General features: G+C 39.1%; 1 protein-coding gene across 2 annotated transcripts in view; it reads left to right on the forward strand.

Moving 5' to 3' along the window:
- The window catches only part of SHANK2 (SH3 and multiple ankyrin repeat domains 2), a 319025-nt gene that overhangs the window by 75522 nt on the left and 216948 nt on the right, over positions 1–26555 (forward strand). The window contains exons 1-3 of one of the 2 annotated variants that reach the window (XM_050897451.1): positions 10483–10519; positions 14573–14882; positions 19395–19564. In XM_050897451.1, coding sequence (XP_050753408.1) covers positions 10483–10519; positions 14573–14882; positions 19395–19564 — 517 coding nt within the window. Of the gene's footprint in view, positions 1–10482; positions 10520–14572; positions 14883–19394; positions 19565–26555 lie in introns of those variants that run through there. The other variant, XM_050897450.1, reaches the window with a different exon arrangement.

Genomic DNA, 26555 nt, shown 5'->3' on the forward strand with positions numbered 1-26555 from the left:
TGTCCACTGGTGGAGCCGAGGGCTGGATCTTTCCTTCATTTTAGGTCTCTATTACAAATGTTGGTAAACAAAAAAATATCGCAAGTAATTTGAATTTGCTTCTCAACTGAAGCTTCCTTGTGTAATATCTGAAATACCCTGTTTTATCTGTTCTGCCTTACGTACTTTTTTCTTTTGATACATAGTGTATTCTTCCTGCGCTTTTTTTGCTTATAAAGATGTACTGTTTATTACTTAAAATTCTCATACCTGCAATTGTGCCCCTGAATATATGAGTACAATCATCATAACTTAGTTTAGGTGTGCTTCTGTAGATGACGACAGGCTAGATCCTAGGTGGTTAATGCCAAATGATCCTTTCTCTAATGAAAGTGCTGGTGGACACATATAGTAGTTACACGCGTACAGGTAATACCAACATGAGAATGATTTCTCTCCTAAACACACAGTCTGCAGTTATTCTGAAACATCAAGAATCTGCACCTGAAATGCCATGACTTAGTAGAGAACATAGGCAATTTGCTTATTTATACAATTACTCTCCTTTCTCGGATCCCATTCTTTTTTAGGGATGTGCATTGCCATTTTCTACTAGCTTTATTTGCATCATTTCTTGTCCGGAAGAAAACAGAGTTATTTTGAAACTTGGAACACGGAAGTCAAATTTTATTGTAGTACTCATGATGTCCGGGGGTGTGACTGCCAAATAATATCCAGAACACTTCTATTTTCATAGTAATGTCTTGGATGTCAGCCATGCATTTTCCACTGAATTAATGAATATCATGTAGCTATATCTACCACTGCTGCCAGAAACATAAGAATAAATGGCAATATTTCTGAAATAGTATGTACATAAGATTACTTTTTGATAATGGGTTTTAAGCTTGCACCTTCTGTATTCTTTCAGTTGATCTTATTTACCTGCTCTGACTTACTAACCTATATAAACAAGAGAGTCCTTTTTCATATTCTTGTTACATAAAATCTAAACTCAGCTGTCAGTGCACCATCTCAAAATTTAATCTGAAGGCAACATCGAGAAGCAGGCTACACTGGGGGGGAAAAGAAGTCTTCCCTCAACATTTTCAAACATTGTAAAATGCAAGTGATAACGTCTTGAACCAAAAGTAGGCATAGTGTTGCTAATGTTACTTTAATTGTTAATCCACCTCAAAAACTCTTCAGTGAGCAAGCCTTCCTTTCTCAATGGGATTAACCACTGAGAACATTACAAATGCTGCAAACACCTACATGTTTGTACAAAGATAACCCCCTGTTACAGCGGATACATTCTTTTTTTATCCTTTCTTATTTATACCAGCATGATTCATTAACAGTTATTTTTGAGATGAAGAAATGTAGGCTACTAATATAATTTTAAATGCTGTTATTTTAATGAATAAGTCAGCAATGTTTTAGTTTCTTTTTAATACCAAATGTCTAAATGGAACTAAGGATAGTGAGACAATTATCAGCTTAAATTATTGGGTTTTATCTTTTAAAGATCCTGCTGGATAACATGACTTTAGATAAGGCTTGCTCTCCTCTATTTAGAAGAGAAGATATTTTGAGGGTTGAATGGTTGCATTGCATATCTACTATCTGTAGCATAGAAGACAATTGGAAATTTGCAGTGAGACTCTCTACTCAGGTAACCCAAATGTACATCGTCTCAAACGTGTAGGTATAACTTGGTTACTCGCAGCGCATAGGTGCGCTTTGGAATTGAGATGATAAGAATAATAGCAAATCAGGAATTCTTGAAGATCACTTATACTAGATAAGAGGAAAAAAAAAGGGTGCAGAGGATAACGTGGGGTGCCTTAATGATGGTTCTCACTAACTCCACATTTGAGAAGCTACATCTACAATCATGTAAATGCTTTTTGCTTTCTAGATTGTTATGCAAGTCTATGGGATATGGAGGTCTTAGCTGCTTCTACACTCACGACCCCCAACAGTATTCTCTCCTTAAATTCTCCTCTCACTGCTTGCAGATTCGTGGGCTTCAGGGAGGCTGCAGAGCCAACAATATAGTTCTCTTGGCACTTAGTTTATGGTTTTGTTGATAATACCTCTGCCAGAATAAAAATGGGCTCCTTTTGCTGCTCTACTCTAAAATAAGAATGAAAGTGGTAATGCAAGTTTTTGTCATTAAATACATCATAAAGTAGCGTGCACCTGTGGGAAGCCAACCAGTAGAGTGAAAAGCTTTTATGGTTCTGTAGTTCCTTTGCTGACAGTTCAAGCCCAGCTATGTCTCCTCAGTAAAATACTGTATTCTTTTCTCAATGAAAATATTACCCTCAAAGTGTAATAAGGTATTAAAAAGATATAGCAATGTCATATTAACTGCTTGATTGTTCCCTCCTCTCTTCATAATTAAACTTCGGCGTATGAAGATTGGGTGATTTTTTCCACTATTGTTAGGCATTTATGTGTTGCGACCTCCTATAAATCTTCCTCTTCTAGATGAGCTACCTCATATGCTGTTTTCTTGCTCCGCCCCCCCTTCTATCCCTATCCATTTGTCTTCGTTGCTGATTTTATGTAACTTTGCCATGACATGGTATCTTCTAGAAATTATCTCTCCTGACGCACTCTTATGTGCTATTTATTTCCCGTTGGCTCTGGGTAGCAGGAGGATTAGCCTTAGAGAACTGGTGATGGAAGCAGTGAAAGGCAACTGTAGCCAGGAGAAGAAGGGAAAACGAGATTGAAAAATTGCAGTGAAGCACACCAAGATTTAAGAGTTGAAGGAGGAGGAGCTGGAGCTAAAAGAAGATACTGTGGGTTTGTTTCTTTGCTGTTTTCTTATAATTCCTGCCTTGGGCTAACTCACACTCGTTCATGAACTTTAACATCACGGCTTGGTTTCTTCTGTCGTTTGCCCTGCAGTAAATCAGGAGTAGCTGTATGTTTGAGAGACACTTGAGCCGGAGACAGGCTATAAAGCTGGCACTCATAGTAGGTGTACTTCCCCATCCTTACTCACCTTGTGTTATCATTTAGACTTCTGCACAGGTACCGTAAAATGTTGTCAGAGCAGAGTGGCTGCATTTCATATCTGATGTGCTGGGGGAATAGTGCTGAAAGATAAGAAGCCTGGAGAATTGGATCCAACCTAAAATAGTACAAATAAATGTACCCAACGCCCCCCACCCTCCCAGTAATTACAGTTGTCTATATAAATGGTACTAGCATAATGCATGTGCCTCTGGCACACCATTTGACCACTTTGGCTAGTTATATATTTTGTAACTTCTACGAGTCCAATCTTCTTTTTTTTTTTTTCCCCCCATTGAGAGCGATATACACTTTTCAGTTATGAGAATGGTGTTATTCTAAATAAAACTGACATGATCCACCAACACTTTTGGAAGCACAGATGCTTTGTCCCACTATTTACTAAAGAGGTTCACACTTAGATTAAAGCAGTGAAATCAAATCACTGAATAAAGCCTGGAACAACATAATGATTTAAGGAATTCGTTGAGAGCTTTTGGTAGGAGGAAAGTTACACAAAGGCAAAATTAGATTGTTTTCTGTACAACACCAGAACACAGAAACAGCATGCAATCCAATATTGGTACATTTGTTTTTCTAAGCATCTTGTGTAGTTTCATTTGTCTTTGTTCTCCTCTGCAACATCAGACTGCAACCCACAAATTTGAATACTGCATCCAAGGCCCATCAGCATCAGCCATTAAAAGAAGAATCGGGCATCTTTGTTTGCAGGAGCTACCAGCCATGAAATTCTCCTCTCTCTGAATGACACTGCTTTTTTATTATTTTTTTTTCAGCATAAACTATGTGGGTTGGGATACATACGCACAGCCCCCTGATGTTAAATGATATTTTTCCCAACTCAATGTATACATAATGCAAAGAACGAAATTAATTTATTGTGTAATTCAGTGCTTCTGGGTGGTGCTGCATCAGGACTAGATTTCCCAGTGTACTATTAGCGGAGAAAATTGCACCATCCTTTCACCAGCTTGTTTAAAGAGCATAAGAATTTGTAGTGGGATATAAGTATATCTGATTTGTATTTTCTGTCTTATTGTTGGAGGTGAAAGAATGCAGCTTCAGGGGTTCACACTTGAATGCTTTCAGTTCAAGCTGATAGTCTGAGCTAAATAGATCTTTCTGTCCAGATACCATACAAGTTGTTAATCTCTTGCTTCGACAACACCTCTAAGCAGCTGGTTACTAATAGTCCATTGCTGTATAAAGATGAACAATTTTGGTTGAGTTCTACTTGCTGATGAAAACAGACCTTGAAATCAGTCCAGTCCATATTTAAAGAAATCAATTAAAACAAGTAGTTTCATGTTTTATCTACTGCAAATCACCCATTGCCTTTTTTGAAAGGGTTCACGATAACTATTTACTTTTTAAAAGATTTTCTTTTTCCTTGTCTTTACAGCCAGCAGAGAAGACGTTTGTTATCTGGGTGCACAAATGTATAGAAGATAGATACAAATATTTATTGTAGTTATCTGTATTATTCAAAGTAAGATTGGATGTTACTTTCAACCCAAACATGCGTAATAGAAATGAGAGGCTATGGGTGCTCCGGGAATATAAAACCTTGAGAAACCCTTGTCAGAGCTGGCCTCCCCATTCCCCACCTCTGGCTGAGGGAGAATACTCTGCAGAAACAGAGCTACATAAAATACAGCTTTTTATTTGGATAAGTTGCTTTTTCGTTATAGCAGTATACCTGTTAGAATGAAAGTGAGCCATACATATTTTATTCAAATAGGCTGCTTTCTTCGACATTGCTGATAGATTTCAATCATGTTTTAAAATTCTCCTTCAGCTTTTGTAGCTTTCTCTCATTGCATTTGCTTTTCTCTCTCTTCAAGCTGCTACTTGCAAGACATCTCCCTCGTTATTGGCCATTGTTTCCTCCCCACTTCCAGCCTTTCACTCGAAATCAGAGGGTTTCATTTTCCCACCTTTTAACCTTCCATTGTTCCGCTTCTACCTGCACCCCTGACCCAGATTCCTCACGCACTTGCAGGCTACAAAGCGGCCTCTCGTCCTTGGGGACGGAGGTTTATTTCGGTTCTCAGGTAAATTCTAATCGGTGTATCTGTATCACTGCAGTCAGAGCTTCACAGATTTGTGGGTATTGCCACATTGAGCCTGGTAAATTTTTTTTTAAAAAGGGAAACCCCATGATATTCAAGCTCTTTTGGATCGTAATTTCTAACCCTGTCATGTCCTAACCTATCAGAGATTTCAGACGTTTGTTCTGACATGTAACAGGTTTTAAGCAATACTTAGCGATTTGTAAATGTAATCTAAATAGGAGATTCTCTGTATCTTCTTGATGTTGTGTAAGCATCTGAAAGTAAAGCCTTAAGGTGAGCATGTCTCCCTTCTGCAGAAGCATGCAGCTCTCGAATGTTATTCTTGCATTATGGCTGTAATCTTAGTGAAGGCTTGTTTATAATCACGTGAGTATGGCAAGAAAGAGGGATTGATTTTCATTTCCCATGATTTTAAGCTCATTTATGTGTGGCAGCTGTATACTCATCAACTTTTAAATACTTTTGAAATGTACCCACAAGCACATACAGCTCACATGCTTAGTTATTAAAATACTTCCAATAACAGGAATTGAGTAAAGTGTTTTCTGCAGAACTGGAGAGCCCAGCAGTGGCCAGTTCGCCGCACAAAGAAGTGCCTCTAATTAAGCCATCCACAGAGCTGTGGCTTTTGCTGGGTATCCGAGAGCCTTTCCAACTCCTCCTTGTTGTTTTTTAAGCAAGTTCTGGGATCCTGCTAGGTTCCTCGTGAGAGCAGAGTGAGACTGGCCCTTGTCACATCAAGCAAAGTTTGGGGACGGCAATGTAACAGAAATGCCAGGTGATGGAAGGGATGTCTGGCACACGGCTGTGTAACTTGCACTGCTATTTTTTGGTTTTCTTTCTAATTGATAACTCTTGCCATCTGTTCCTGAGCCATCCCTCTGCTGTCCTTTCCTCCACACAGTCTCCTGCTCCCATTCTACCCTTCAAACTTGAACTGACTGCCCGAAGGCTGCTAACAGGAGCTGACTGATACCACTAGTAGCTGGGTGGTGAGAAGATGCTAACAGTGGCGAGAGAGATACTAACGTTAGGTCAGCTAAGGCTGGGCTCTTCGAGCATCATTGGAGTGGGCTCAGATGCTTCTCTCTCAGTGCTGGTTTAACTGCAGGTTCCTGAGCAAACTCCCCAGATTTTTTCAGAAAAATAAAAAAAAACCCAACCTTTGCTTTATAAAATAGGTTTAGTTGTTCCTCTGAGATGGATTCCTTCTGAATCTGTCACCACTGCCTGTGTTCCTGACCACCTTGTGGCTTTCTGGAATAAGTAATCTAGAAGCCCTGTACCAACCTAGGTGTTGTTTTTTTTTTTTTTCAGGAGTCTTTTTGTACTTTACAGTCTATATTTGAATCTCTCTTTTCCTGTCTAACTCTCCATTTGGTGGCTTAGCATACGGGAAGCCTATTTTATAGTGGAGAGAAATGCATTTATACATGCTAAGAACTGTATTTTTAACAAAAACCTAGACGTGTATACAAGTTAAAGGGATTTTTCTGGCAAGAACTCCAAAATGGACAAAATCGAAAAAGAATAAAGCATGGCAATCGTAACTGTGTTCTACCATTATCTGAGAAGCCCTTGCTCTTAGAGGTGTGTTGGCGGGACGATTAAGTAAGAGCGTAGATTTGGTCAGATAATTTTTTGCTTTAGAAAAAGGCATTTAAGTGCCTAAAAATAGATCCTCGAGAGTAAGTCAGTCACTGATTTTCCGTAGATATCTAATGGGAGCTATGGACTGAAACAGCTATAAAATTGGGAGCCTGATGTTGCAAATGTACAAAAAGGTGCTAATCAAAATTAACTTAAGAGCCCATGTTTTGATTTCTGTTGAAGGTGGCCTTTTCTTCTCAGAGACATCCCCATGGAGAGCTCACACGCATTTTCCTGAGCACCTGCAGAAGAATCAGGGAAATTAGGGCTTACCTCACCTCTATTTGTAAGGTTCTTCATGATTTTTAGATTATGGATGCTAATGGCTTGTGGGTTATATTATTGTTGTGTGCTAGCATAGTCAAATTATTGGTTTTTGTCCTGAGCTAATAATCCCAAGACTACCATTGTGAGGCAGAAAATCTTTCAGGAAAAGGTGGAAGCTGCTGGAATATTTTCTTTTTTAACTTCCCAACATCACAGATTTTAGGACGTCAGTTAAAATAAATGAATTCTAATAAGCTATTAGTGAAAATTAGAAAAAATGTAAAACTGCAGCTGCAAGTAGTTCGCTAACTTCCTTGATTGTCATATTTTCCAGTTGTACAATAGTGTTTATTGCAGTAGGCTCTGCCATGTAGGAAGAAATTATATTTATTTCCTGCGTTGGGGAAAAGACAGACAGTTAAACGGAATAAAAAGATCACTCATCAGGTGATGTATCTGATGGTGTAGATCGGAAAGAGTTCCCACAATTTCCATGAAACTCAATGATTTCAAGTGACTTTCATATTTTGTATGTTTTTATAACACTGATTAGAAACCTCTAGATGATGAAATGCTACAGCTCCAGCAAGAATCTAATAAAAATACCCCCTGGGATTGATTTTGATTGACTACAGTTGCCTGTCTGTTTTTATTTTACTGTATATGAACAGACATGAATGAGCACAATTGAGTTAACCGTTTCCTCACCTAACTGCTGTGATCAGGTACTTAGGCTATCATTACTCTGAAACACTGACACCCACATAAAGGAAAAGGCAGTTTCAGGATTCAACTCCCAGGTTCCTACACCAGCGTCACCTTCTCAGTAAAACGCCCGGGATGTTCTGCTTAGAGAAACATGAGCAACGCTGCGATCCCATCCCTTTGGAGATAGTTAATGCTTATAGCCTGTATGTAATTTTCTGTGACTGGTGTTCTGGTTATTAAAGCACAGAACTGAGCATAAGGAGGCAGCGATTTTCTTCTTTTCCTGTGGGCACGACAGGTAATTCTCCTCTTGAAGTATACGGGGATCAATCTGCGCTCTGTATCGTCAATGAAGTGTATTGCCCTACACTGTGTAAAATTAAGATGCACTCCCTAGGAAACCTGTGCCCACGGGCATTACGGCAGTGCTCGGAGCTAAGGAGACGCTGTGCCAGCGGCACAGCCCTTATGTTATCATGCTAAAAGTAAGGATCACGAGCAAGCACTTGCCTAACTTTTACAAAGGACTATCTCAGCCCCATCAGTAAGCAAAAATTAAGATTTCAGTCTCTTTCCTGAGCATTTCAGGAACTACCACCATAAAACTTGCTTCTGTTGGCCTCCACTTGGCTATCGAAGCAGGAGTACTACCAGATAGGAGGTTTTCATGCAGAATTCACAAGCCCTCGCATACTATTGGCTAAGTTTAATTAGAAAGCGCTATGGAAATGTAAAATATTATTCATAATTATAGTTCCTTTGTCATTTGTAGCTCCAAATACAAAATATAATCAGGGGGATTGAATGAAGATATTAGAAAAAGTAACGCACGGAAGCTTATAATTCAAATTAGTGGCACGGTTGTTCTGATGTAGCAGTTCTTGTTCTGGAAACAATACTGATTCTTCTGGGGAGCTAATTAATGCACGTATTTATAAGTTAGCAAATAACAGTTCAAAGTTATTCTTTAGAAAGCTTTGCATCTTTTCAAAGTTAAGAAGAAAATTCTTCCTGTCAAATAAAGACATTTAATGACGTACATATGCTGTGTCCAGCATTTCCTGTGGTAAGATTTCTACCTGCTAAGAACAGTTGCTTTTAAAAATAAATTGAACCAAAGCGTAAAATTATATTAATTTAGAGAAATATTCCTGTCTTTATAAATTAATAACTGTGTAAACACTGGAATGTTAAATTAAGTTTAAACTATTCCATTTATTTATGCTTACTAATTCTTTCCAGTGTTATGTTAAATATGAGATAATTATGCATAGAGATGTTAAATTCATTTAAGTAATTTATTTTCTATCTTTCTTGAAGCAGTTTTCTCAGTAAGAAAAAAGACCTAATTTTCAAAATAGATGCAGTAGCGATCAGCAGAGATGTCTGAAATGGAAGAAATATTTATTAACTGTTATATGGTTTATACTATTTGAAGGCAATTTTTTAATGTAGGTTACCTTTTTTTTTTTAAAACAGTGAATTTCCTGTTCTTCGGAATCTTTATATCTTACATTTAACTAGTTATGCTTAAAATTTTTGTGATGGTTAGCACCTCCCCCCTGCTTCCTATCTGCCCGTTTCAGTTATTTGCTCTTCCTCTAGGAGCATGTTTGCACTGGCTGGCATAGCTACCTATAGAATTTTTTTTTCAGAATGAGTACTTTAAAAACTGCAATGGCTACATCTTTTATTTTCTGGCATCTGCATTGAATTTAGCGAAACGGCTTGGTCAAATTTTCGTATTTTTATCCTGTGCAAAAAGAAATTCTGTCTGATTCCAGTGCAATGGAAGGGGCGTGGAAAATAATTGTGCTTGTATATCTCATGTGTTTCAGACTGGAATATAGGCCATGTTAAGATATTCTGTTTAGTGGCAGTTTTGTCTCCGTTCTTAACGTAGTCATTGTGTGAAGCTTGGTGTGATTTGTACTTTTCCTCAAACTGGCTTTTTGGAGCATTGCAGTAAGCTAGCAAATTAATAGCGAAAAGCAAATTAATAGCGAAAAGCGAATTAATAGCGAAAAGCAAATTAATAGTGAAAAGCGAATTAATAGCAAAAAGCAAATTAATAGCGAAAAGCAAATAAATAGCGAAAAGCAAATAAATAGCGAGAAGCCTCTGCACACTGAGAGTCAGCTGTGCAAGTTTAAAAGCTAAATGCACTTCTACAGCAGCTCTCATCTCTGTGAAGGTTTCCCTTTCCCCAGTTGCAGGCTGCGGAGCGCGGCTGCGGAGTACCTTGTCGCGCCTCGCTCCCCCCTGCCCTTCGCAAATATGAATTTTTGGCCCCCTCGGAGCTCCGGCCGCCTGCACCTCCCTCAGCCCGGCGTTCGCTCCTGCACAAACGCAGCGCTCGCGGAAGCAAGAGTATCGTCTGCAAGGCTGTGGCGGTGGTGTTCACATGACTAATGCTGTGAAAGATAGCAAGATTTTTTTTTTCTTTTTTTTTTTTTTTTTTTTTTTTTTGAGCAGCTCCAGTCTATGCACAGTTGGCTCCCAGCTGACAGACAGAATGTGGGGTGGGCTTTGTCACCAGAACGCTGGGTACTGCATGCCCAGCTATGCTCGCAATTACACAGTGCCCAGAAACCTGCTGCTTATGTCAGGGTGCAGGCAGCCTGAACACATAGAAATTGGGTAGCTTTATTATATTTTTTTTATTTTTTTTTATTTTTTTTTTTTTTTTTGCCTCTTTCTTCCCAGCAAAGGTTATATAATGAGGGGATTGCTGCTAAAGTAAAAAGGGAAAATGAAGTCTTTGTTAAATGCCTTCACAAAGAAAGAAGGTAAGCAATGAAAGCAGAACACTTTGATGTTTCAGACTGGTGTTTTCTTGTGTACATTTAATATGATCGGCTTAGTGACTCTATCATTAATCAATTCCTGCAATTTCTTTTTCAAAATTATTTTGTGTTAGACAGTCCATTTAGGCAAGTGATTATTAAGGCTGGATGTGACTTTATTCATTTTAGGTTTTTCTCTGAAGAGTCAAGTAGTTATAAAAATGTTTTTGTTCCCGAAGAAATGCATTTGAAGACATGTAAGGAATTTCCTAGGTGAATTTTGTCACTGAATGGTGCTGAATTGTCCCTTCAGATGTATGAAATGCCAGGAATAGAATTCCGAGAGCTGGAGGAAGGATTAAATGGTACTTTCAGGTATGCTTTCAGGGATGATAATTTTAAACTTTAGGGGCATGAAATTAGTTCAGACATTTTCATGTCATTTTATATCAAGTGTTTTTCCCAAACAAGTTTTGCAACAGTTATACTTACAGTTCTGAACAGGGTGAAATATTAGGGAAAAACAGTGTCCAGCAGGGGTTAAAGCATGGACATTTGCATTTCATCATTTTGTGTTGTAGTCATTTTTTTATTGTGAAAATAATATAAATAATGCCTATAAGAAGCAGCTAAAAAAATATCCACCCACTTACGGTTTGCAGATTGCTGGGGAAAAGAAACAGTTGGGTGGAATATTAATCACTTTAGGCACGGAAATGCTTATTTTTAACTCTTTCTATAAAAGATTTGTGTTAGACACATGTCAATTGGTGTAATTCGTTGTCCCCTTTCCTGTTTATTTTCTGTAGTAAAGGCGAATTTTGCTTGTAGTTCTCTCCTTAAGAATAGAAGATTAATAGCAAAGCAAAAGCTGACTCCTAAATGGTCATGTAAAATCCTTCCAAGGATTTTAAGGAAAAAGAGTTAATTTAATCTGGTACGTGGAGAATGTGTATATATACAAAACCTACCCTGTTTTTCAGTAGGAATGAATGGACCAGTTTTGTGTTTTCTAAAATCTGTCGGTATAAACGTGCTCAGCAATTCTCCGTCCGTCCTGTCACCGTGCCTGAGCACCGTGCCCCTCGTGCTCCCTCCCACTCCTGCCAGAAGATATCCCACCAACCTCTCAAAAGTTACAGCAAACATCCCCAAAATGTTGGCAATATTTAGCTGTATCGATCTGTGGCTGGAGGGCTCGGCAGTCTCCTTGGAGTGGTACCTGTTTCAGTTCATGAAAAATTAAAATCTAAGGGTCAGATCCAATTTTTACTGAAGTCCAAGACAAACTTTGGTGACCCTAAGGGAACAGCGTTAGACCTTCAGGTAGCGAACCTGTATGTGCAAAACATTCCCTATATTCTGTTTTGTGTGCTTTCTCCTTTACTGAAGTTATTGCAGGAGCTATTCTGCTTTATTGTACCTGGGAAAGATCCCTGTCTTCAATGAAATAATTTCTAGAGCTGTATTCCGAACGTCAAAAATACAGGAATGCACAAATGGCACGTCTATGTCATATACATCAAGCTAGAGGATCTGTATATGTCAATTTTGGAAATAAGTGCTGTGAGTTTTCTTTCAGTTAGTACTAACCGGGGCTTTCACTGTGACATTTGAAGCACCAAGGTGCTTTCAGTGACATACTCTGCTGCTTTGAAACCTTAAAAAAAATATGAAATATGAAAAACTTGGAATATCCTGAAAAATAGACACTTTCTGCCAGTTTCTAGCACAAATATTGGACTTCTAGGCTTTATCCCCTTTAAAAGCATTTGAAGACTACTCCCCTTATTTCAGCCTTGTTTCAAATGAAATGTTATGGAAAAAAATTTAGAGCCCTTTCTCTCTCTGCACACTGTTCTCGTGCTTGGTTGTTCTGATGTTGTTGAGCTGTTTAGCAGAGAAAGTTTCAGCTCATTAGAAATAAGGATGGTATTTTAAAATATTCAGAATCACAGTTAATCGTAAACCAATTCTGGTGAAAATTATATAAACCATTCTTTTACTTGCAGTTCCATCTTTATTTTATGCTATAAATATGCTTTCAGTTTTGCTTTGAAACCTTAAATTTTACTGTGTTCTCTCAATTAAAGGCTGCATTTCAAGGCAGGACAGATTGATTCCTATGTATATTCATATTTATGTGAATTTATTTACTTGCACAGTATGACAGACATTCTTATTCTGGTTTTTGTGTGTTTTTGAAAGGTATTGAATACCTAGACATTTCTGGCACTTTATAAATGGCACTTACTGGCACTTTAGACATGTAGGATGACATTTTGTGGGGCTTCTTTCCCAATTGAAATATAATTTTTTGAAAATTACAACAGCTCAATAAAGTCCTCAGAATAATGCCTGGCTGCCTTTTGTTAGTTATACTACTGCGACTTTTCAGAGGTAAATATGTGCACTTTGGATCAAATCTTGCGACCCCGTAAGTTCCACTAAAATTAATGAGAGTAGTTGCATGAATGGGGGCCGAGGCAAGTGTGAGTTGTCAGGGTCAGATCCTTTATTACCTTATCATATGGGTAGGAAATCCCATCGCATCTAGTGATAGCTGGGTGCCTTTTATTAGAAAATTTGCCTTTTAAGTTGCACTTGGAACTCACTGACCCACTACAGTGAGAAAAGGAGATCTGGAAAACATAGTGTCTGCTTGTACAAATTCTCCTATGACTGCAGCACTGTACCTGTAACACTGATGAAAGGATGTGTCCTCTGGTTTGTATTACATTTTTATTGCCCTTGCTTTTGTTTTCTGTTATGACTATTTCATTAAGTAGTATATTGCAGCCTTTGGATACAGTCATGTTCTCTTTGGGACACAGCACGTGACAAAGTGAGTGTATTACCCTCGGGTAATATGTTCTATATACAATAGTAATAGATGCGGTAGAAATGCCTAGATTAGAAAGAGCGGAATACCTAGGGATTATAGCAATATAATAGAGTTCTGCCAGGAGAAAAATCTATGTCCTCAATTTTTAACCTGGAAGATGGGGATAAGGTGACTGTTAACACTACAGACTTCAGGTTATGCCTGAACTTGCGATGGAACAAAGTTCTCCCAGTTCGGGTGCCAATGGGAGAAGGAAGTTAGAAGATCACACATCAAAAATTCTGCCGATCAGCCTTGTTCCGTGGCTTTCTGATTGAATATGACAACATGGCACAAATATGAACTTGTTGAGACTCAAACTTGGCAATAATGAGGTGTTTCCCATCTCCTAGACCATAGTTCAGACTGTTCAGCAGACTCATGCCACTAGTGTTGCCTAACTATTTATTAAAGGCAGTAAACAGGTTAACGTTGCTCAGTTGTTTTCAGTTTTAATGATGTTTTAAAGATAATGAATTCGATTAGCTATGCAGGCAAGGTTTCTGTCTCTGCAGAAGAAACAATGCCATAGTGTCTACTCCGCTCTCGTGAGACCCTGCCTGGAGTACTGCGTTCAGCTCTGGGGCCCCCAGTGTATGAAAGACATGGACCTGCTCGAGCAGGTCCAGAGGAGGCCACGAAGATGATCAGAGGGCTGGAGAACCTCCCCTATGAAGACAGGCTGAGAGAGTTGAGGTTGTTTAGCCAGGAGAAGAGAAAGGTCTCCGGGGAGACCTTATAGTGGCCTTCCAGTACTTAAAGGGACCTACAGGAAAGATGGGGAGGGACTCTTTATCAGGCAGTGTAGTGATAGGACGAGGGGTAACGGTTTTAAACTGAAAGAGGGTAGATTTAGATTAGATATTAGGAAGAAATTCTTTACTGTGAGGGTGGTGAGGCACTGGAACAGGTTGCACAGAGAAGTTGTTGATGCCGCCTCCCTGGAAGTGTTCAAGGCCAGGCTGGATGGGGCTTTGAGCAACCTGGTCTAGTGGAAGGTGTCCCTGCCCATGGCAGGGGGGTTGGAACTAGATGGTCTTTAAGGTCGCTTCCAACCCAAACCATTCTATGATTCTATGATTCTATATGTTGCTAAATCTTTTTATGGGGTGGTAAACGCATATGCATGGTGAAATCATCTGAGATTACCCTGGGTGTCTTTCTTTACACAGTGCCCTTTAGAGAGGCTCCCACCTATTCAAACAGAAGGCGGAGACCCCCAAGCACCTTAGCAGCACCTCGGATCTTGCTTCGTTCCAACAGCGACAACAATCTGAACATCAACAACCTCCCTGAGTGGTCAGCCGCCTCCTCTGCTTCTTCACACCGCAGCCTTTCACCTCATCTACTTCAACAGATGCAGAATAATCCTAATGGAACTGTAAAAACTGTGGGGAGTTACACTCCGTCCTCCCGGAGCCGGTCGCCATCCCTAAACAGGCTGGGAGAGGATGCCAAACGGCAGCAGCACAGGCACATCAGGTGACTTTTTGACTATTTTGCACAGCATGAGATATCCCTAACAGCATCATGCTGGACTGCCGTGTTCTTTTATGTTATTTATGTGCCCGTTTTGCACTCGATTTAATGTATAGGTAATAAAATCTCAGCACAGTGGAATATGTCCAAGTGTGAATACTTTAATTGGAAGCTCCAGTCAAAGCCAGCTGTTTCCTCACAGAGCTCCAGCAGCCAGGCAGACTTTAAATTCAGCAAAGCTCAGCAGTGACTTAGCACTGAGTTTGCACCTCCAAATCAAGGTGCTAGTTCTCAAGATCTTTTAATAGTTGAAATAATGATTGTGTTTAACAGCAAAGTAAAATGTTTCTGAGACACTTGGTCCCTTCGTGAAACTATTGGTCATGCCTGAAACCTATGTTGGAGCTGCTCATGGGTGATGAAGCAGAGACTGTTTAAGTTCTCCCTTCTGTAGAAGTGTGCTGAACCAAAGAGTAAAATAGAGGGAATAAATGGGGGAAATAAGCGGCGCTGTGTAGGAGGCTAGCCTAGAACAAAGGGGGCTTCTTGAGATGGTGGTGATAGATGTCATGGGCTTCTTTCACGATTATCCTTGCTGCAGGGTTTTGCATTCCCTATGACTTTGCTGCTCCCTCTTTCCCCTTGAATTACAAATGTGATTTAGCAGGGACTCTCTGCAAATATCCTGCAGCTATGTCCCACTGGAGAGTAAATCCTGACTAATTAGAGTGATGTAGGTATTGTAAATAATATAATAAAAGAGGATTGTGTCTAAATTTTGATCACAAATGGGGGCTTCAGCTTTGTGAAGCTACTGCCCTGTGGATAGGCAATTACAGCTTCACTTTGAGGAGGACTCAGGAACTGCATCTGTCAAGTGTGCAAGCGATGGAGCTACGCCAGGACGAGGGGCTAAAGTGCACGGCTGCAAAAATGAAGGGAGGCAGAGCTGAGTACTGATGAAAAGAATTAGAGCTTAAATGTTTTGACCAAACACATTTAATTCAGTGGTCATTTAAAATATCAGGCTTTGTCTGTCCTGTTTCCTAATATCAAAACCCGTCCATTGTTCAGAGTGGAAAAGGACATGAGTATTGTTAAGAAATGCAGCAGTTGGTTTCTCTTTGTCATTTGTAGGTGTAAGGGATCTTTACTTGAGTTTTCGAGTCAGTAAAACAAAACGTCATGTAGTTGAAGCTGTCACCTGTTCCCTTGCACGTTCTTCTTCTCTCCTTGGCTGTAGGCGCCCAAACCGACAAGCGCTATTTGTGACAGTAACAATACTGCTGGAGAGTGGAAATATGGTGCATTGTAAAAAAAGGTTGTCTGAAATGTAAGAATCACTGGAAGGAACAGGACGCAAATTTCTTATGCCAGTGGTTTCGTGCAGTAGAGCAAACTCGTCTTACCTTGTTGTATGTTACAATAACGGCAAAACCTCATTTGGTTATCATTTGGGTGACGCTTCCTCGCAGAGACCCGTATCAGCTTAAAACCAGGTTGTCTGTAATGAGGCTTCGCTTAGGTGAGGAGGTGGCCGCGGGGTGCTTTTCAGAGAATGAGTGCCCTCGTATTCCACTGGATACTGCTGATGCCACCAGAGTGGGAGGTTTTACCTTAGAGTCAATGATGATTTTAGCTGGAAGGGATAAAAAGTGCCTTTTCATCAATATTCCTGGGATAACGCACTTCCAAATTCTTGAAGTATAAACAGTTCTTGGAGGTGGGGGGAACAATTAAAAATTTTTTTTGGAATAAGCAAACATTTATTTGCTTTGACTTTATTCAGCCACTTTCCTCTTCCCTTTCTGAAAGCACGTGATTTTGAAAACTAGCACAAATGACAGTGGAAACCGATTTAATGCCTGAAATCTTGTGCAAATAAAATTTTGGTCTTTCTCTTAGTGCATCAGTATCACAGCTACTTAAACTGTGACCCAGCTGCAGATTTTCATATGTACCATCAAGACTTGTTTCAGAGATGTCCAGAGTACATGCAAGTACTGAGAAGAGAGCTGGAGGCTCTCTAAATTTAAAGACAACTAAAAGGATTTTATATATAGTTTTTCCTGCAAGCAATGCCTTTTTTTGCCACAGGCCCGTTTTGCAGACATGAATGGCGCCTTACGTGATGCTTTCCTCACAGATTTTGTTTAACTGTATGACCACCTACTTACTGTCAGCTAAATGTGGGAATTGTTGCTGTCTCCGCTTATTATTTGCAAATAATGCATTCACCACGAAGCTGTTGCTCCCCTTAGATGAAAAAGTGCTTTTTGACATAGCAGTAGATTGGGTTCTGGAGCAGAAGCAGCCAGAGGGGGTAGGTTAATGGAGAAGGTTAGAGTACGACAAAGGGTTAATGAGGTTTGTGGAGTTTGCATTGTGGAAAGGAGCTGGAAAACGATGCTGGAAGGGGTTCATGTGATCTTTATAGCCTGTGTGGCTCAGGTGTTTATCTTCTCGTGAGGCCGCTGCTTTTCATACCAAACTGGTTTTGAGGGGGGGCTGGGGGAGGCAGGGGAACCGGCACCCTTCCTGGGGAATCTGTCCCACGGTGATTAGCGAAAGGAGGTGCCAGCACAGCCTCAGTCAGGGCTGAGCCATCAAGGATGGCCACCTTCTTCTGGGTGAGAGGGAAACACGTCCACGCGTCTTCTAAAATCTCCACATCCTCCTCCTGCTCCTTCATGGCAGGAGACTTGCTGGGCTGGGAGCCCAAGCTGGGGACAAGGGGGGAGAGGAAAGATCTTTTTTTAGGAAGCCATCTATCCCATGTTGCAGCCCTGATTTCCATTAGTAAGCCTCTCTCATGAGAAACGATGCATTCAATGCAAAGGTTGAATGTGCCATTTCCCCCTCCTCTTTCGGTAAGAGAGAAAATGAATGTATCTTCTGTGACAGGAGTTAAAGAAGATGCTGGGACATAACATTGTGAATAGCTGCTACTTGGCTGCTACCAGACTAGGCAGAAAATATAGCTTGATGCAAGTGGAAATCGGATGTGTAGCAACAGTTTATAGATCTGGATTTTTTTATGGTGATGACTGTTTCTTCACTTACAAGGAAAAAGGAATGGAGCAAAAGAACTGAAACCCGAACATCATCTTTTCCTGTCTTCCTTTAAACAACTGTGAGAGTTGGCTGAGGTTTCTGGTGCAAACTCTATCACAGACATGCAACCAGAGCTCACTTTTAAACTCTTAAGTATGGCTTATCTTTATTAGCACCTGCTCACAGTAATAGAAGAACAGGACAACGAGGTGAAAGGGGGATGCTATTCAAATGGTAAAGAAGTTACTGCAGAAAAATGGAAGCGTGCCTGATATGAAAGATCCACTACGTTTGGTTTTTTACCAGGCAACTTCTTTTTTACCTATATAGAGAGCCTTATTGACTCCTATTTTGGTAGGAGATTGGTTAAAAAAAAAAGGGCGAAGAAACAGCAAACTCCAGCCCTCATATTTCACTTTGCTTATAGCTGTTTGAGATCTTTTCTTTCTCCTTACAAGAAAGTAAGCAGAGTGTTACAGTGCTAGATCACCATTAAATCATTCTTCTTCTTTTGGTAGCCTGTCTTTTTCCTATAAATCTTTATGAATCTTCTTCTTTCTCATGAATGTTTTCTGTTTCTAGACTTTCTGTGTAAGACCTCAAGTTTTTATGTTTGTTTTTTTTTTTTAAGTTGAATAGTAGTGTATTGCAAGTTTATTACGATATCTCCTATAGGTTTCCCATGCTCTTTAATATTTGGCTCTTTCTCACGTTACATTTTTGACAGTTCACTCATTTTTCCACAGGTTAATAATGATCTTATCTATCGTTCACTGGCTTTCAATAATTTCTTCTTTATACACCATAAGTACATTGTGTATTGTTTGATGACCTATGACTTATCTGGGCATACTACTCTGAAGTCATTGGGAGAGCTATTGATTGCCATCAATAAGAAATGATCTTCTGGAGAATATGTTAGCCATAAGAACCATGCTTTGTGCAGATCTAAAATTTAGCTCCAGGCCTTGGAGTGACAAAGTATCTTGATTATTCAGTCCATTCAGTTAATAATTAGGTTGTCTTGATTCAGTTAACATTACAATATTACAAAGATATCCATTCCCAACAATAATTGTAAATACTGACATTTTAAAGTCTTTCTGACAAATTGTGATGCTTGTAATGTATGATTTGCATATAAATTTTAAGCTTCATCAGGGTCTGTGAAGATGAAAGTTTAGTTTGCATAAAAATTAAACACTTTAGTGTTACGTGTTTTCTTTTCTAGGCCATCACGGTCAGATGATTATTGATCATGTTTCATATTGAAAGATTTCAACCATTAAAAGCATGTATTTAGGATGAAAAATGTGTATTTTTTTTTCTGCAGGATTAGATGTCTTTCTGGAAGACAATTATGTTATTCACTGCTTAATTTAATCCTGCTAATGTGATGGTAAATTGTTGACTTTACCCATTTTAAATAACCAGTTACTGTTTTTTAATTTCAATTTCCAGTGCCGTTTACAATCCTAGTGCCAACAAGGATACTCTGTCTGCCTTGGATTATCAGGGTCCAAAACGCAAGCTTTACAGTGCTGTACCTGGAAGACTTTTTATTGTCGTAAAGCCATATCAACCTCAAGGAGAAGGGGAAATTCATCTGCACAAAGGAGACAGAGTCAAAGGTGAGTACATAATTAATTTTGAATAAACATTTTCTTCTGCTAGACGGAAATTTTATTTTAAAATGCTCTTCTATTTTAGGGAAAAAAAATCTGTTCAGTAGAAGTGCTTTTATGCATTTGTTTCTTTACAGAAAGAAGTTGGTTACTATTTTGTAACCAATGCGTAGTTAGCTACCATTTTAACTGTAAGTGACTTCAAAGTACTACTCAAATTCAGAAATATGTGCAGTGATAGTAGCATTGTCTTTTACACAGCGCACGTAATTTGCTTCTGTAGTCATTACAGAAAGACAACTCCAGGGCTTTAAAAGGTTGTAAACACGTCAGCTATCTAAGCAGCTCAGGAAGGAAACAGGGACAAGGTCAAGTCTGTTTCAAGCGCTTTCCTCAAGGATCAATTTATTGCTTAAGTAGAAAAAGTCCCCTCGTGAGACTTAGGATAAGTAGGTAGGTAGAACCTACTGTAAACATTTTGGGGAGGAAGTGTGACGGTGCATGTATAATTTCTGTCCACTGATGCACTTCCCAACTAAGAATATATTAAAATCAAGGCCAAACTTTGTGTTATTATTTTGAAGAGAGTAAGTACATCCAGGTACGGCTGAGAAAGTGGGCAGTGTGATTTACAGGATCGACCTTCCTAAGGGTGCCTTGTTACGCAGTTTCAGCTGTGGTTTTGCTCATCCAGGTAAAACTGGTCATGCAATAAAAAGACTTTCTGCTCAATCCGTACAAACCAAATACCAGTTATGGAAATCCAATAAAAGGGAACGAATTCAGTGTCCTAAATAAAAGTGTTAAGCAGCTGAAAATTTCCTTGCAACTGAAACTACTTATCTTACAAAAGAAAACTTCAAATATCTCCTCCCTTGAGCCTGCAAACAGTAGTTTGAAAAAAATAGGGAGCCATTAGAAGGTATTTTTGTATTTTTATTTTTGGATGTGGCTGATTCTGAAGCATTTGTGGGTTTAATAATTTTTGTTAAGCCTTCAGAAGGTGTAGGACAGAAATCTGAAGAATGCTGCACTTAAAGATAAAACATATGCAAGATTCATTTTAAATGCAAGGATGAAGGGGGAAGGTTAAACTTAGGAGAGCTGGTGATGTCTGTAGGGCTGAAAAGATAGTTTTGCAGTTCTGGGAGATTATGCCCTGATCAGGTAGGAAGCAATGATTATGATCTAAAGAAAACAGTGCACAAGACCTTTTGGAAGATCCCGTATGAACACTTCATAAAACATTATAAAAGTTCCAAATTAATGGAAGTTTTCTAGGATAGAGTAAAATTAATAGAAAGCAAGCAAAGCTCTGCAGTTATAGAATTTCTTGGGAATGCCAAATATCAAATAAAACCCAAGTCATAAACCCAGAAGTCATCTTCAAATTCAAACAAAATTGACAGAGCTTTGCATGGTTTGGGAACCGGCTTTGCGAGCATCCGGTATATGAGAATAAATGCAAGAGAAGTAATGCGTAATAGCATTCATAACAGCCTTCAAGAAGACTTGAATGGGTACAATCTAGAGAGAGGTAAAGCTACATTATGAGTAACTGTCATGCAAAAATGTAAAGCAAATTAAAAACAAATGTGATCTTTTCATACCTTTACAAAAGAATACTGGCTCTTGGGTTAAAATGTGAAGGTCTGGGGTCTTCTGTATGGAGTATGGAGTTCTCACTGGATGGGTGGAGGAACAAAACAGTTGATGAAAGATGCTTGTTGGTCAATTACAAGAAAATGAAAAAATTGTTGCATATAGCGGGAAAAAAAAAGATTTAAAAAAGTGAGACTTAAGCACACCCCAGAACTCTTTGCTTATTCATAATCTCAGAAAATTTAACACCAGCAGGAAGAATTGCCGGTACCTATAAAGGATGAAATTTTGGGGGTCATGAATGGTACTAAATAACTTTCTACACTGAGTGTGTTTACAGAGATCTAGGAGGTGCCAACAGATAAAGAATGAGTATGGATGAGCACCATCATCTGTTCTTTGGGGGACGTTGTACACAGTTGTGTTCAATTGACTTGTTGGATTTAAAGCTGTAGCAATATTTTTGTTTATGTAGAGGATGTAAGAACAACATAGATTCTTATTACCAGAATAAAACAATAGAGACTCCAGGCAGTTCTGCAGAAAGACAAGACAGAAAATGTGTTCCCTGGCAAAAGAGGAAACAGTGCAACAGGTTGTTTCGGATGCTGAATTTTGTAGAGGCATTCATTATCTAGCTGCTTGTTTACATTAGAATTTGATACTATTATATGCAAAAATATCCCAAGAATAAGGGATTTAAATTTCAATGAAGAGTTTAAAAAAAATGAGTTCAGGAGCCCTTGGTTCTAAGTTATGATGACAGTAACTGGAAAACAATGCAAGAAGAAATTAGTCCACTTTTTAAATCTTCTTACAATAGTATGATCTAAACTTGAGACCAGTGATTTTTTGTGGGGGACACTAACCAATGTATGTCAAAATGCTGAAATAGAAAATGAGATCATGTCTGGTCTGTGAGTTTTGAATCTATATTTATGGGGAAAATGTATATTTACTGAAACTGACTGTAAATTAATTACTACTGTTAGAAAAAGGGGGACATGCCCATCCAACATCAAATCATCCCTGCAGGGATTATTTTTTCAGCTTCAAGTATATGATTTGCACATCGAATTAAAATCTGGCAGAAGTCTAGCATTTACAGGTACACTTGTTTTAGAGTATTTTATATAACTTTGATGCAGTAAAGTCTAGTGACATCTCTAGACGTGTCAATCTGCTTTTAGCAAAAGTTTGGAAAAAGAGAGTGTACATAGGGATTGTCAGTGTGTTACAATTTAGGATGAAATCTTGTGAAGCATAATTTAAGGCTTTTTGCATGGTAAGGCTGGAACACCGTATGACAGACTCCCATTGCTAATCAAAGGAAAAACTTGCAGAACAAGATCAAATCCTATTTCGTGTTACTATGTCAATGGTTCCTCAGTTGTCACAAAAAATATGTCAGAATGAACACAACAATGTCATGTAGAGAACGAAGAGTCCAGGTAAAAAGACAGTGATGCTTTAAAAAGGTCTCAGTTGAGGAAGCCATTCAAACTTAGCATATGCGACAAAAATCCAGGTTCAATTAAATCTGGATTCATGTCCCTGTTCCAGTCAAAATGTAATTATTTATAGAGAATTTAAAAAATTACTCCAATGTGAGAGATTGATAGGCTCCCTCTCCATCATCCAAAAGCCCAGGCAGTAGAGCTCTTACAGTCCTCAGTACTTCTTGCGTGCTGTGCGAGTGCCAGAACCACTGGCTCTAAGGAGGTCCTGCTTTTTTTCTCTTTCTGAGCAGGAATTCCACTTGGTACGGGATATATTTTCTGTCTTTTAAAGGCTTGCTTAGCAAGACCATGATCCACTCAGCGCTGAGGTTTTGATTTTCTGGGAGTACACATGCCTGTTTGGGGTTTAGCGACTCACTGTGTGCAGTGCTTGGAGGAAATGAAACAACATTAAACCCCATGGAATTTAATTTTTCCTCACTGGGGAAACACCTTAGCCTCACATTTAAGAAATAAAAAAGCTTTGTCTTAGCTCCTCTCCTCTGCCAACTTGGTAGCTGCACTGTTCTGTATAAAACATTGATGCTAAAGTACTGGCTTCTTGGATTGTTTTGGGGGATTCAAACGTGTATTGGCATTTGCTACGGGATTCTGACCCGTGTTCAGTCTGACCCTGGGGAGATGCTCATCACATGTACATCCCATGAGACTAATCACAGTAAAGATGTAGCAAGGCATTTATTACAGGGATAAAAACCCAGAACAACATATTAGAGACAGGGATTAGTTGGGAAATGTTTTTATGGATTTTCTTTTTTAACTTGGTAGAATTAGAAGGGTCACGGAGAGGGATGAATTCCTAAACTCTTGATGAAAAGTGCTTTCATCAGATGAAGATGAGGCAGATTTTTTTTTCTTTCTAAAACCGCTAGAACTGCATGAGTGACAATAGTTCACAGTGTACGATACAAGGAAACCACTCAGAGAAAGCTGTGAATGGGCAAGGTCCAAAGAAAATGTAAACTAAACAAAATGGTCTTGTATTAATAGGATATTACATAGCCCGTACAAAAATATCTGCTTTATTTTTGGTTGTTAGTCATACATACTGACATCATTTGTGTGTCTGCCACTCATGAGGAAGGGCCATGGCTGTTGTAAAAATAAATCTGATATCTTTATTTGTACAAGAGCAACCCTAATCTTATGTTTTCACATAAATGAAGAAGAGCTAGCTTCATTCCTCACTGAAACACTTTTAACATATTTTGTTTCTTTCTTCATTTTATGTCTGCCACAATCCAAACACAGACATATATATATATAAAGTATCTGTAAATTGTATTTTAATCAACTTTTGCATTGCTAAACTTAATTCTTACAGTGGAAATCAAATGGCCTCTTTTATAACAAAACTCAGATGTATGAAGAGAATGCAATGCTCCAAAGTTCTTTGTGAGCGAAGAAGTAGCAGTTTTCTGTGTCATGAAGATAGAGCAATACAGAAGTATCTGTGCGTCCTCGAGAAGGACGTGTGATTCAAATCTGTACTAGCATACCTTGTTGGAAAGGTAACAGATACAAGTTCCAGGTACCAATCGACGTGGTGCAGACAATCTCCGGTCTCTTAGAAACAAAACAATCAAAATTGTGTTCAGAATCTATGTTGAATTAAAACATACCTGAAATGCATATGAATTATCCCTCACTGACCTAGACAGAAAAAACCCACATGGTTGCCAGATTCAAATACTTTGAGAACTTATGAAGTCTCACCCTGCTCACAGTTTTGTTTTTCTTGTCTTTCCATGTGTTTTTATTACAGCGTTTCCACTTGCCATGCGATTTCTAGTTACTTCTTCCAATTTTCAGGTCCCAGATCATAGTATAGTTTGTCCATGGGTGGCTTCTAACTGTAAATTTTTACTTTCCTTTCTTATCTTTGTTGCCTGCCCTGATATTACTATCTCCTCTCTTTCACCTGGAAGGCAAACAGAATGCAGGGCTAGTTCTGGAAAATGCTCAGTTTCTTTAACTCTTACTGTGATCAAACAAATTTTCTAGTGCTTAGTATCTAGAAAAATGGGGAGTTATTTCAGTATCTCAAATATGCTCCAACAGACTTTTTCCTGAACCTTCTGAGATGCCTCCTGTGCAGGCACAGTCTGCACATCTGAAAAGAGTTTACCACAACCGAAGTCTGTTCTCAGCTACATTCTCCAGGGTCAGAGAAACAGCAGTAATTCAGCAGTAGTGATTCAAGTATCTGTTCTAGGCGGAAAGTCAGTAGTTCTCAGCATTAGAAATGTTGACCCTTGCAACGCAACTTTTATTTCAGTGTGATCTCAGCCAGTAGGGCAATCCAAATATATCGCTAACATTTTCATTTCTTGTGAAATCTACTTGTAAGTCATTTTGAAAAAGAAAGATTATTAAACCCCTGCTGTGCTTGAAGATATTGTCAACAGACAGTGCTTGTGGGCGGAAGGAAAGTTGGTCTCCCGGGCTTTTGCACTTGTTAGATTAGTAAATAAAATACTGGAAAGGGAAGAGCCTCAGAAATGCTATTTTGTTTCTTCAAGAGCATTTTGTACCTTGTGTGAATAAGTATGACAGCAAAAATTAACCTAAGAGGTTTGCATAGGCATTGTTTTGCTACTCTTTTATATGAAGGATGAAATTAATGTGAAATGGAATATTAATCTTACCCAGATTCATTGGTCTCTTGCTTCCTTACTGTCTCCTGACTTGATCGGTTTGATTTAAGTTCCTAACATAAATAGTTATGACTCATCACAGATAATAACCTAACTCATTTCTTCAAGTTGCTTGTCTCTGAAGAGCAGGAGAGAGTTGTGCTTCAAACTGATATATCAAAGTGTTGTAACAAAGACACGGCCTTGCTCCCTCTCCAGCAAGAGGGCTCGCTTTGCTGTCAAGGCTGCGAGGAAGTGATTAGGACATAAGAGCATCCGCAAATCCCCGTCATCTTCGCTCTTGACTACTTAAAGGCAGCCTTCCTTCAGTAGTCAGTAACTAGCCGGAAATATTCAGGAGACAGGGAGTACCAGAAGACTGAGAGGAGCTATGAGTGGCATAGGAGCACACTGGCATAGTCCGACACAATAGTACAGGCTCCACATCTAAGTTGGTTTGGGACCTCTTCTCAGATTAATGCTCCCGGCTCTGCATTCCCCTGACCTGTAGTTTGGGCATCACTGTGGAGAAGAGCAAACTTGACTCTGTCTGCACCTTCCTCAGCAGAGATGGTGATCAACGTTACAAACGGATGGATTTTTCCAATGCTTGATTTGAATTTCTGTCCAAAATTCAAACCGGTGCAGAAGATTTGTTTCTTATGCTGTTTTTCTCTCTCCTTCACTTTCCCCAAACTATTTAAGAGACACCAAAATAACAGGAAAAAGACGATCTTCACAGAAAGTTGTTGGCAAAGATAAAAAAGGGAGACAAAAAATGTACAGGGCCAAATCTTGAACAGCACAGCTCATTCAGTTCTATTTCAATTGAGCCATATTTCCTCAGATTTAGAGGATTATGTGCAGATTATTGTCTTTGTAGATTTTGACAGAGCGAGCAGTTGCTCTGTTAATAGGCACTGTCATCTCATCCCAAGGTCCTTTTCCTGAACATTGCTTGTTTGCACTGTTTCTTTCTTGAGAAAGTAGAGGTGATAAAAGATGAAAACCTGTTTTAAGTCAGGATCTAGCGTGACATTGATTGTGGCCACGGTGGTTTGGGCTGGTGACATGCACCCAAAACCTGAAGCTAAGGCTCCTTAGTCTTACCATCTGCTCACAGTGTGGGTGGCCATAGAGACTGATGGGACACAACCAGGAGGTGTGCAGTAAGCTCAGGGTATGGCAGTTAGGCTGGTAGGACAAGTCAGACAATTAAATACTGAATTACAGGTAGGT

The sequence above is a fragment of the Gymnogyps californianus genome, chromosome 5 (genome assembly GCF_018139145.2).
Source record: "Gymnogyps californianus isolate 813 chromosome 5, ASM1813914v2, whole genome shotgun sequence".
NCBI classification, from domain to species: domain Eukaryota; kingdom Metazoa; phylum Chordata; class Aves; order Accipitriformes; family Cathartidae; genus Gymnogyps; species Gymnogyps californianus.